Source organism: Salvelinus fontinalis, unplaced genomic scaffold, assembly GCF_029448725.1.
Source record: "Salvelinus fontinalis isolate EN_2023a unplaced genomic scaffold, ASM2944872v1 scaffold_0055, whole genome shotgun sequence".
Taxonomy (NCBI): domain Eukaryota; kingdom Metazoa; phylum Chordata; class Actinopteri; order Salmoniformes; family Salmonidae; genus Salvelinus; species Salvelinus fontinalis.
In genome coordinates, this window is record NW_026600264.1 from 304,349 (window position 1) to 317,795 (window position 13,447).

Below are 13,447 nucleotides of genomic sequence, written 5' to 3' on the forward strand. Positions count from 1 at the left end.
TGTTGTAGTGATAAGACAGTCTGTTCTACTGCTGCTATGATAGATCAACATCCTGTAACCTGTTGTAGTGATAAGACAGTCTGTTCTACTGCTGCTATGATAGATCAACATCCTGTAACCTGTTGTAGTGATAAGACAGTCTGTTCTACTGCTGCTATGATAGATCAACATCCTGTAACCTGTTGTAGTGATAAGACAGCCTGTTCTACTGCTGTTATGATAGATCAACATCCTGTAACCTGTTGTAGTGATAAGACAGTCTGTTCTACTGCTGCTATGATAGATCAACATCCTGTAACCTGTTGTAGTGATAAGACAGCCTGTTCTACTGCTGTTATGACTGCTGATTAATGAATTCAAATAAATGAACGATTGAATCGATTGATCAGCATCTTCAATACCTGTCGTGGTGGTGACGACGGAGCCTGTTCTGCTGTTCTGGCCTCTACAGAGTCGCTGGCTGGACCTCTACCGATGGTGTTGACCGCCGCCACCCGGAAGTCATAGTGAGAGTACGGGCTGAGACCACCTACACTGTAGCGTGTAGTCGTTATACTGTCTATCTCCTTATAGATGTCTTCTGAACCTTTAGGACGGTGCTGGAGAGAGAGAGGGAGGGGAGGGAGAAAGGAGGGAGAGAGAGAGAGAGGAGGGAGAGATAGAGAGAGAGGGGAGGCAGAGAGAGAGAGAGGGAGAGAGAGGGAGGGAGAGAGGGACAGGATGGAGAGTGAGAGAGAGAGAGAGAGAGAGAGGGAGGGAGAGAGACAGAGAGAGAGAGAGAGAGAGAGATGGAGGGAGAGAGAGGGAGGGGAGGGAAAGAGAGAGAGGGAGGGAGAGGGAGAGAGACAGAGGGGAGGGAGAGGAGGGAGAGAGAGGGAGGGGTGGGAGAGAGAGAGAGAGAGAGAGAGAGGGGAGAGAGAGAGAGAGAGAGGGAGGGAAAGAGAAACATGTGGAGTGTCAATTAGAGGTCAATGACAGAGGCAGCAGGAGATGTTATACAGTTGTAATGTGTGTCTATAGAACACCTACCTGTATGATGTAGTAGGACACAGGCTCAGGGTTACCTGAGTCCCAGGTCAGAGTGATACTGGTGGCAGTTCTCTCTGTTACCACTGGATTACCTGGGGTCTTGGGCAGGGCTGGAGAGAGGGGGAGGGAGGAGAGAGAGAGAGAGGGGGAGAGAGGAGAGAGGGAGGGAGAGAGATAGAGGAGAGAGCGAGAGGAAGAGAGCGAGAGAGCGAGAGAGAGTGAGAGAGAGAGAGAGAAAGAGAGAGTGGGGAGGAGAGAGAGGGGGAGGGGGGAGAGAGAGAGAGAGAGAAAGAGGGGGGAGGGAGCAGGGAGAGAGAAAGAGAGAGGGAAAGATAAAAATTAGGAGAGAGAGAGGGAGGATCGAGAGAGATAAAGGGACAGAGAGAGAGAGACAGTTGAGAACAGCTAAAGATAAAAGTACTTTTTAAAATCACACATACAGAATTCCTACTGATGATATATGTCTACCTTACTTCTATACACATCGTTGTCTAATTCTGTCTTCTTCTATGTGAAACGTTTCTAGACAGACACACACTGACCTTTGACCGTGATCTGTGCCATGGCCTCTATCACCCCCAGCGTGGACATGGCCACACAGGTGTAGTTGTTAGACTGGCGTATGTCTCCCAGCTCTAAGACGTTCCGTCCGATAGGCATGTCGTCCTCTGGGGTGAGGTCCTCGGTTCCTAACATCCACTTGACGTAAGGCATGGGGGAGCCCACCGCCACACACGTGATGTTGATACCACCGCCTGGTATTATCTCACTGTCTGCCGGGGGGACGGAGAACCGGGGGGGAACCCTGCGCACTGGAGGGACGGGGTCACATATAGGACATTTAACAGACGCTATTTATCCAAAGCTACTTGAAGTCACGTGTCCGTACATTTTTAACATACGGGTTGTCCCCCCGGGGATCACACCTCGTCATGCTCTACCAACTGGGCTCCAGAGGTCCCCAAACACAACGGGAAACAGTAACTCATGTTGGTGTACAGTCAGCTGACAGAACATGTCCACATGTACAGGAAGCAGGGCAGGGAATTGAGGTGAATCATCCTAACTGCACAACAACATCAAGGTAACACAGAGAGGGAAGGACAAGTAAAGGGAACTAGAAGTTACCCACCTTCTCTGAGCTCTGAGGAGGAACAGCAGAGAGCAGGAGGAAGACCAGAGCAGAAAAACAAAATGGACAGAGAGAAAGAAACAGAGAACACAGGGAGAATACAGGTCAGAGAGAGAGAGAGAGAGAGAGAGAGACAGAGAGAGACAGAGACAGACAGAGACAGAGAGAGAGAGAGAGAGAGAGAGAGAGAGAACACAGGGAGAAAACAGGTCAGAGGCAGTGTGTAGGATAAATGGCCAGATGAGAAGATACTCCTCTGGCCTCCACAGACCTACTGTCACACACACACACACACACACACACACACACACACACACACACACACACACACACACACACACACACACACACACACACACACACACACACACACACACACACACACACACACACACACACACACACACACACACACACACACACACACACACACACACACACACACACACACACACACACACACTGCCAAGCCTGTAGAGCCAGTGAGAGATGGGAACTCGTGAGTGTGAGTGTCCCTGGGAGCGTTGTTAGAGTCAGAGAAGGACAGTCCGCTGTTTAAGCACTTTTTCACAGGACCGACAAGGGGCACACAAGTGAGTGTGAGTGTGTGTGTATAGTCCAGGTAGCAGAGACCTTAAGGATATTCACTGTCTAACAGAAACCACACCGACAGCCAACCAGACAGACCTCGCATCCCCAATCACACCCTATTCCCTATATAGTGCCCTACTTTTGACCAGAACCCTGCTAGTAGCGCACTATATAGGGAATCGGCCACCATTTGGGATGCAGCCTAAGAGGTTTGGCTTTTAGAGATTTGAGCTTCCTTCTTAAAGTTGAAAGGTTAGGCTACAAGGCCACAGTGTTAGAGGCAGAGGGAAATACCCAACAGAATGAAGTCGCATTTACAAACTGGGTAGGTTTCCAGCTCTGAATGCTGATTGGCTGACAGCCGTGGTATATAAGACCGTATACCACGGGTATGACAAAACATTTATTTTATACTGTTCTAATTACGTTGCTAACCCGTTAGCAACACCTCAGGGGTTTTGTGATATATGGCCTATATACCACGGCTAAGGGCTGTGTCCAGGCACTCCACGACGTGTTGTCGTGACAGGTGTTCAGAAGGTCTGTAGTCCTACCTGGCCCAACCCTGACAGGTGTTCAGAAGGTGTGTAGTCCTACCTGGCCCAACCCTGACAGGTGTTCAGAAGGTCTGTAGTCCTACCTGGCCCAACCCTGACAGGTGTTCAGAAGGTGTGTAGCCCTACCTGGCCCAACCCTGACAGGTGTTCAGAAGGTCTGTAGTCCTACCTGGCCCAACCCTGACAGGTGTTCAGAAGGTCTGTAGTCCTACCTGGCCCAACCCTGACAGGTGTTCAGAAGGTGTGTAGCCCTACCTGGCCCAACCCTGACAGGTGTTCAGAAGGTGTGTAGCCCTACCTGGCCCAACCCTGACAGGTGTTCAGAAGGTCTGTAGTCCTACCTGGCCCAACCCTGACAGGTGTTCAGAAGGTGTGTAGCCCTACCTGGCCCAACCCTGACAGGTGTTCAGAAGGTGTGTAGCCCTACCTGGCCCAACCCTGACAGGTGTTCAGAAGGTGTGTAGTACTACCTGGCCCAACCCTGACAGGTGTTCAGAAGGTGTGTAGCCCTACCTGGCCCAACCCTGACAGGTGTTCAGAAGGTGTGTAGCCCTACCTGGCCCAACCCTGACAGGTGTTCAGAAGGTGTGTAGTACTACCTGGCCCAACCCTGACAGGTGTTCAGAAGGTGTGTAGCCCTACCTGGCCCAACCCTGACAGGTGTTCAGAAGGTCTGTAGTCCTACCTGGCCCAACCCTGACAGGTGTTCAGAAGGTGTGTAGCCCTACCTGGCCCAACCCTGACAGGTGTTCAGAAGGTGTGTAGCCCTACCTGGCCCAACCCTGACAGGTGTTCAGAAGGTCTGTAGTCCTACCTGGCCCAACCCTGACAGGTGTTCAGAAGGTGTGTAGCCCTACCTGGCCCAACCCTGACAGGTGTTCAGAAGGTGTGTAGCCCTACCTGGCCCAAACCTGACAGGTGTTCAGAAGGTGTGTAGTACTACCTGGCCCAACCCTGACAGGTGTTCAGAAGGTGTGTAGCCCTACCTGGCCCAACCCTGACAGGTGTTCAGAAGGTGTGTAGCCCTACCTGGCCCAACCCTGACAGGTGTTCAGAAGGTGTGTAGTACTACCTGGCCCAACCCTGACAGGTGTTCAGAAGGTGTGTAGCCCTACCTGGCCCAACCCTGACAGGTGTTCAGAAGGTGTGTAGCCCTACCTGGCCCAACCCTGACAGGTGTTCAGAAGGTGTGTAGCCCTACCTGGCCCAACCCTGACAGGTGTTCAGAAGGTGTGTAGTACTACCTGGCCCAACCGTGACAGGTGTTCAGAAGGTGTGTAGCCCTACCTGGCCCAACCCTGACAGGTGTTCAGAAGGTGTTTATCCTGTATCTCTGACGTATAGGTTAGCGGGGGGTGGATATCTCTGTATCTAGATGAGTGCCAGATTGGGTGTTTATCCTGTATCTCTGACGTATAGGTTAGCGGGGGGTGGATATCTCTGTATCTAGATGAGTGCCAGATTGGGTGTTTATCCTGTATCTCTGACGTATAGGTTAGCGGGGGGTGGATATCTCTGTATCTAGATGAGTGCCAGATTGGGTGTTTATCCTGTATCTCTGACGTATAGGTTAGCGGGGGGTGGATATCTCTGTATCTAGATGAGTTGCCAGATTGGGTGTTTATCCTGTACCTCTGACGTATAGGTTAGCGGTGGTGCATATCTCTGTATCTAGATGAGTTGCCAGATTAGGTGTTTATCCTGTACCTCTGACGTATAGGTTAGCGTGGGGTGGATATCTCTGTATCTAGATGAGTTGCCAGATCGGGTGTTTATCCTGTACCTCTGACGTATAGGTTAGCGGGGGGTGGATATCTCTGTATCTAGATGAGTTGCCAGATTGGGTGTTTATCCTGTACCTCTGACGTATAGGTTAGCGGTGGTGCATATCTCTGTATCTAGATGAGTTGCCAGATTGGGTGTTTATCCTGTACCTCTGACGTATAGGCTAGCGGGGGGTGGATATCTCTGTATCTCGATGAGTTGCCAGATTGGGTGTTTATCCTGTACCTCTGACGTATAGGTTAGCAGTGGTGCATATCTCTGTATCTCGATGAGTTGCCAGATTGGGTGTTTATCCTGTACCTGTGACGTATAGGTTAGCGGGGGGTGCATATCTCTGTATCTAGATGAGTTGCCAGATTGGGTATTTATCCTGTACATCTGACGTATAGGTTAGCGGGGGGTGGATATCTCTGTATCTCGATGAGTTGCCAGATTGGGTGTTTATGCTGTACCTCTGACGTATAGGTTAGCGGGGGGTGGATATCTCTGTATCTCGATGAGTTGCCAGATTGGGTGTTTATCCTGTACCTCTGACTTACAGGTTAGTGGAAGGTGGATATCTCTGTATCTAGATGAGTTGCCAGATTGGGTGTTTATCCTGTACCTCTGACGTATAGGTTAGCGGGGGTTGCATATCTCTGTATCTAGATGAGTTGCCAGATTGGGTGTTTATCCTGTACCTCTGACTTATAGGTTAGCGGGGGTTGGATATCTCTGTATCTAGATGAGTTGCCAGATTGGGTGTTTATCCTGTACCTCTGACGTATATGCTAGAGGGGGGTGGATATCTCTGTATCTAGATGAGTTGCCAGATTGGGTTTTATGCTGTACCTCTGACGTATAGGTTAGCGGGGGGTGGATATCTCTGTATCTAGATGAGTTGCCAGATTGGGTGTTTATGCTGTACCTCTGACGTATAGGTTAGCGGGGGTGGAGTAGCGGGTTCCATCGCTGTTGGTGGCAACACATTCATATTTCCCCTGGTCCTGTTCCTCACTCAACTCTATCTGGAGGGCACCTGGAGGGAGGAGAGGAAGTGGATAGAGAGAGAGAAAGAAGAGGGGAGAGAGGGAGAGGCGAGAAAGACAATTCATAAAAAAGTAGGATATTATAGAGTTGTGTTCCTACACTTCATGGTAAGAGGACTTGGGCTTAACTAAAACACAGCCAAAATAAACTGGATCATATAAGGGACATGGGGAGTTGATTTTCCTAAAAATAAAAAAAATAAAAATTGTATTCAGCCTCTTGAAAATAATTTTTTAAAAAATGAAAGAAATGTCTGAAAAAAGTCTGACATGCTAGCAGCTACAAAACAAGGAAAGAAATCTGCAATTCCACTTACAGAACAACATTTTGAAAACTCTTTTGCTAAAAATTGAAGAGCAGTTTTATTAGGGAAATCAAAGGTCAAAGGTGACCGAAACATTGCCATGGCAATACGAGATCCCCCCCCGCCCACCCAACAGAATCCACCAATGGGATCAGGAGTGTGATGTCACAGTAACCCCCCCCCCCCCCCCCCCCAGCCAATAAAAAAAACATTAAGACATCAACCATCCTCCAATGAGGTCACAGGACCAAAACAGCAACGGTTGGCCCCGCCCTGAAGACGGAATAGAGCCGTTTTCTTTCTCCCTGGAAAAATACAAAGTGTCAAAAAGACCCAATAAGAAAAACAGGAGGGAGAGAGGAGGAGGGCGATTGGACAAAAAGCACCCGGAAAAACTGTATCAAAAAAGTGGTTGTTTGGGGGCTTTTCAATATCAGGGGGGTTAAGAAAGAGAAAGGAGGAGTCAAAATAAAGGTGCGTGTGTGTGTGTTTGTGTGTGTGTTTGTGTGTGTGTGTGTGTGTGTGTGTGTGTGTGTGTGTGTGAATTGTCACCATCTGGATTTTAAGTGCTGAGCAGAACAGTTGGGAGGAAAATAAGACTGAATGCGTGTTCCAATATGGCCCCCTATTCCCTATATATAGTCCAATATTTTTATTTTTATTTTTTTATTTTACCGTTATTTTACCAGGTAAGTTGACTGAGAACACGTTCTCATTTGCAGCAACGACCTGGGGAATAGTTACAGGGGAGAGGAGGGGGATGAATGAGAATGTAAACTGGGGATTATTAGGTGGCCATGATGGTTTGAGGGCCAGATTGGGAATTTAGCCAGGACACCGGGGTTAACACCCCTACTCTTACGATAAGTGCCATGGGATCTTTAATGACCTCAGAGAGTCAGGACACCCGTTTAACGTCCCATCCGAAAGACGGCACCCCACACACAGGGCAGTGTCCCCAATCACTGCCCTGGGGCATTGGGATATTTTATTAGACCAGAGGAAAGAGTGCCTCCTACTGGCCCTCCAATACCACTTCCAGCAGCATCTGGTCTCCCATCCAGGGACTGACCAGGACCAACCCTGCTTAGCTTCAGAAGCAAGCCAGCAGTGGTATGCAGGGTGGTATACTGCTGGCCCTGGCCCTCTATTCCCTATATATAGTCCCATATGGCCCCCTATTCCCTATATATAGTCCCATATGGCCCCCTATTCCCCATATATAGTCCCATAGGGCCCCCTATTCCCTACATAGTCCCATATGGCCCCCTATTCCCTATATATTGTCCCACAGGGCCCCCTATTCCCTATATAGTCCCATAGGGCCCCTTATTCCCTATATATAGTCCCATATGGCCCCCTATTCCCTATATAGTCCCATAAGCCCCCCTATTCCCTATATAGTCCCATATGGCCCCCTATTCCCTATATATAGTCCCATATTGCCCTCTATTCCCTATATATAGTCCCATATGGCCCCCTATTCCCTATATATAGTCCCATATGGCCCCCTATTGCCTGCATAGTCCCATATGGCCCCCTATTCCCTATATATAGTCCCATATGCCCCCCTATTCCCTACATAGTCCCATATGGCCCCCTATTCCCTATATAGTCCCATAGGTCCCCCTATTCCCTATATATAGTCCCATATGGCCCCCTATTCCCTACATAGTCCCATATGGCCCCCTATTCCTATATATAGTCCCATATGGCCCCCTATTCCCTATATAGTCCCATAAGCCCCCCTATTCCCTATATAGTCCCATATGGCCCCCTATTCCCTATATATAGTCCCATATGGCCCTCTATTCCCTATATATAGTCCCATATGGCCCCCTATTCCCTATATATAGTCCCATATGGCCCCCTATTGCCTGCATAGTCCCATATGGCCCCCTATTCCCTATATATAGTCCCATATGGCCCCCTATTCCCTATATATAGTCCCATATGGCCCCCTATTCCCTACATAGCCCCATAGGGCCCCCTATTCCCTATATATAGTCCCATATGGCCCCCTATTGCCTGCATAGTCCCATATGGCCCCCTATTCCCTAGATATAGTCCCATATGGCCCCCTATTGCCTACATAGTCCCATATGGCCCCCTATTCCCTATATAGTCCAATATGGCCCCCATATTCCCTACATAGTCCCATAGGGCCCCCTATTGCCTACATAGTCCCATATGGCCCCCTATTCCCTATATATAGTCCCATATGGCCCCCTATTCCCTATATAGTCCCATAAGGCCCCCTATTCCTTACATATAGTCCCATAGGGCCCCCTATTGCATACATAGTCCCATATGGCCCGCTATTCCCTATATATAGTCCCATATGGGCCCCTATTCCCTATATAGTCCCATAAGGCCCCCTATTCCCTACATAGCCCCATATGGCCCCCTATTCCCTATATATAGTCCCATATGGCCCTCTATTCCCTATATATAGTCCCGTATGGCCCCCTATTCCCTATATATAGTCCCATATGGCTCCTATTCCCTACATAGCCCCATAGGGCCCCCTATTCCCTATATATAGTCCCATATGCCCCCTATTCCCTATATAGTCCCATATGGCCCTCTCTATTCCCTATACATAGTCCCATAGAGCCCCCTATATATAGTCCCGTATGGCCCTCTATTCCCTATATATAGTCCCATAGGGCCCCCTATTCCCTATATAGTCCCATATGGCCCCCTATTCCCTATATATAGTCCCATATGGCCCCTATTCCCTATATAGTCCCATTGGGGCTCTGTTCAAAACTGGGAATAGTGTGCCCTTTGGAACGTCGCCTGAGTCGTTTGATTGGACGGAAATAGACAAAGGTGACAGGAGGATTGTGGTGAGGTCAAGACTCCGTCAAGACCCTATCCCCCCCCTCAAAAAAGTGAATGAAGAAAAAATAAATCAGAAGGACAAGGAAGTGAAAGAGACTTGTCTTCTTAGAATCAGATACATCATGACATCATCACATGTTAGAACCACGTCATGACACAACCAGGAAACGACATCAATACAATACTATGGAAACCAAAGCAGACAGCGGAGCAAGCTGATAGGATGTAGGGAGTAGGGGAGACTATGAAGGGGTTTAGGGTTATATAACAGGTTAATTAGAAGGTAGGGAGTAGGGGAGACTATGAAGGGGTTTAGGGTTATAGAACAGGTTAATTAGGGGGTAGGGAGTAGGGGAGACTATGAAGGGGTTTATGGTTATAGAACAGGTTAATTAGGGGGTAGGGAGTAGGGGAGACTATGAAGGGGTTTAGGGTTATAGAACAGGTTAATTAGGGGGTAGGGAGTAGGGGAGACTATGAAGGGGTTTAGGGTTATAGAACAGGTTAATTAGGATGAAGGGAGTAGGGGAGACTATGAAGGGGTTTAGGGTTATAGAACAGGTTAATTAGGATGAAGGGAGTAGGGGAGACTATGAAGGGGTTTAGGGTTATAGAACAGGTTAATTAGGGGGTAGGGAGTAGGGGAGACTATGAAGGGGTTTAGGGTTATAGAACAGGTTAATTAGGATGAAGGGAGTAGGGGAGACTATGAAGGGGTTTAGGGTTATAGAACAGGTTAATTAGGATGAAGGGAGTAGGGGAGACTATGAAGGGGTTTAGGGTTATAGAACAGGTTAATTAGGGGGTAGGGAGTAGGGGAGACTATGAAGGGGTTTTGGGTTATAGAACAGGTTAATTAGGGGGTAGGGAGTAGGGGAGACTATGAAGGGGTTTAGGGTTATAGAACAGGTCAATTAGCATGAAGGGAGTAGGGGAGACTATGAAGGGGTTTAGGATTATAGAACAGGTTAATTAGGGGGTAGGGAGTAGGGGAGACTATGAAGGGGTTTAGGGTTATAGAACAGGTTAATTAGGATGAAGGGAGTAGGGGAGACTATGAAGGGGTTTAGGGTTATAGTACAGGTTAATTAGGGGATAGGGAGTAGGGGAGACTATGAAGGGGTTTAGGGTTATAGAACAGGTTAATTAGGGGGTAGGGAGTAGGGGAGACTATGAAGGGGTTTAGGGTTATAGAACAGGTTAATTAGGATGAAGGGAGTAGGGGATACTATGAAGGGGTTTAGGGTTATAGAACAGGTTAATTAGGGGGTAGGGAGTAGGGGAGACTATGAAGGGGTTTAGGGTTATAGAACAGGTTAATTAGGATGAAGGCAGTAGGGGAGACTATGAAGGGGTTTAGGGTTATAGAACAGGTTAATTAGGGGGTAGGGAGTAGGGGAGACTATGAAGGGGTTTAGGGTTATATAACAGGTTAATTAGGGGGTAGGGAGTAGGGGAGACTATGAAGGGGTTTAGGGTTATAGAACAGGTTAATTAGGGGGTAGGGAGTAGGGGAGACTATGAAGGGGTTTAGGGTTATAGAACAGGTTAATTAGGGGGTAGGGAGTAGGGGAGACTATGAAGGGGTTATAGAACAGGTTAATTAGGATGAAGGGAGTAGGGGAGACTATGAAGGGGTTTAGGGTTATAGAACAGGTTAATTAGGGGGTAGGGAGTAGGGGAGACTATGAAGGGGTTTAGGGTTATAGAACAGGTTAATTAGGATGAAGGGAGTAGGGGAGACTATGAAGGGGTTTAGGGTTATAGAACAGGTTAATTAGGGGGTAGGGAGTAGGGGAGACTATGAAGGGGTTATAGAACAGGTTAATTAGGATGAAGGGAGTAGGGGAGACTATGAAGGGGTTTAGGGTTATAGAACAGGTTAATTAGGGGGTAGGGAGTAGGGGAGACTATGAAGGGATTTAGGGTTATAGAACAGGTTAATTAGGATGAAGGGAGTAGGGGAGACTATGAAGGGGTTTAGGGTTATAGAACAGGTTAATTAGGGGGTAGCGAGTAGGGGAGACTATGAAGGGGTTTAGGGTTATAGAACAGGTTAATTAGGATGAAGGCAGTAGGGGAGACTATGAAGGGGTTTAGGGTTATAGAACAGGTTAATTAGGATGAAGGGAGTAGGGGAGACTATGAAGGGGTTTAGGGTTATAGAACAGGTTAATTAGGGGTTAGAGAGTAGGGGAGACTATGAAGGGGTTTAGGGTTATAGAACATGTCACACAATGCCAAGGAAGCGATTGATGGGTACTTTGAGTTTCATAGTTAAACGACAGAACAACGATGGTGGAAATGGAAAAGAGGGACGAGGTCCGTTATTTCTGAATGTGACTCAAATGGCACCTGATTCTCTACACTGTGCACTATATTTTCCCATACACGGCTCATAGGGTTCTGGTCAAAAAGTAGTGCACTATTATAGGGAATACTAGTGCCATTTGGGAAACAGCCTGATTCTGTGGCGGTCCTCCCAGACAATCGTCTCTTACCTCTTATAGGCGTGCCACCTGATTGGTCAATGAATGCAAATCAGATTAGAGAAGAAGAAGAATTGTTAGTAGGAGGGGAGGACAAAGGAAAGGAAGAAGGAGAGGAAGAGAAGGAAGTGGGTGGCTTGGAGAGGAGAAGATTCACATTAGATACTCACAATTATCAGGTCAAAAAAGGAGAGAGACAGAGAGAGACAGAGAGAGAAAGAGAGAGAGAGAGAGGCAGAGAGAGAGAGACAGAGAGAGAGACAGAGAGAGAGAGAGAGAGAGAGAGAGAGAGAGAGACAGAGAGAGAGAGAAAGAGAGAGAGAGAAAGAGAGAGAAAGAAAGAGAGAGAGCGAGAGAGAGACAGACAGAGAGAGAGACAGAGAGAGACAGAGAGAGACAGAGAGAGAGAAAGAGAAAGAGACAGAGAGAGACAGTGAGAGAAAGAGAGAAAGAGAGAGAAACAGATAGAGTGAGACAGAGAGAGAGAGAAAGAGAGAGAGAGAGAGACAGAGAGACAGAGAGAGTTAAAAATATAGATCATTGCAAGTGCAATAGTGTGTAGTTGTCGTCCATAGGGGAGAATCCATAGGGTCTGGACTGGGTTGGTATCTGGACTGGGTTGGTGTCTGGACTGGGTTGGTATCTGGACTGGGTTGGTATCTGGACTGGGTTGGTATCTGGACTGGGTTGGTGTCTGGACTGGGTTGGTGTCTGGACTGGGTTGGTATCTGGACTGGGTTGGTATCTGGACTGGGTTGGTGTCTGGACTGGGTTGGTATCTGGACTGGGTTGGTGTTGATGTCTGGACTGGGTTGGTGTCTGGACTGGGTTGGTGTCTGGACTGGGTTGGTATCTGGACTGGGTTGGTATCTGGACTGGGTTGGTATCTGGACTGGGTTGGTGTCTGAACTGGGTTGATATCTGGACTGGGTTGGTGTCTGGACTGGGTTGGTGTCTGGACTGGGTTGGTGGTGGTGTCTGGACTGGGTTGGTGTCTGGACTGGGTTGATATCTGGACTGGGTTGGTGTCTGGACTGGGTTGGTGTTGGTGTCTGGACTGGGTTGGTGTCTGGACTGGGTTGGTGTCTGGACTGGGTTGGCGTCTGGACTGGGTTGGTGTCTGGACTGGGTTGGTATCTGGACTGGGTTGGTATCTGGACTGGGTTGGTATCTGGACTGGGTTGGTATCTGGACTGGGTTGGTGTCTGGACTGGGTTGGTATCTGGACTGGGTTGGTATCTGGACTGGGTTGGTGTTGATGTCTGGACTGGGTTGGTATCTGGACTGGGTTGGTATCTGGACTGGGTTGGTATCTGGACTGGGTTGGTGTTGGTGTCTGGAGTGGGTTGGTATCTGGACTGGGTTGATATTTGGACTGGGTTGGTGTTGATGTCTGGACTGGGTTGGTGTCTGGACTGGGTTGGTGTCTGGACTGGGTTGGTGTCTGGACTGGGTTGGTGTTGGTGTCTGGACTGGGTTGGTATCTGGACTGGGTTGGTATCTGGGACTGGGTTGGTATCTGGACTGGGTTGGTATCTGGACTGGGTTGGTGTCTGGACTGGGTTGGTATCTGGACTGGGTTGGTGTTGGTATCTGGACTGGGTTGGTATCTGGACTGGGTTGGTGTCTGGACTGGGTTGGTAACTGGACTGGGTTGGTGTCTGGACTGGGTTGGTGTCTGGAC

General features: G+C 48.5%; 1 protein-coding gene across 1 annotated transcript in view; it reads right to left on the minus strand.

The window, feature by feature from the left end:
* Positions 1-13,447, minus strand: part of LOC129842588 (receptor-type tyrosine-protein phosphatase delta-like) — a 198,521-nt gene that overhangs the window by 105,189 nt on the left and 79,885 nt on the right. Inside the window, exons 5-8 of the mRNA XM_055911208.1 lie at positions 6,002-6,112; positions 1,572-1,841; positions 1,030-1,139; positions 402-599 (exon numbers count right to left, since the gene is read on the minus strand). Coding sequence (XP_055767183.1) covers positions 402-599; positions 1,030-1,139; positions 1,572-1,841; positions 6,002-6,112 — 689 coding nt within the window. The remainder of the gene's footprint in view (positions 1-401; positions 600-1,029; positions 1,140-1,571; positions 1,842-6,001; positions 6,113-13,447) is intronic.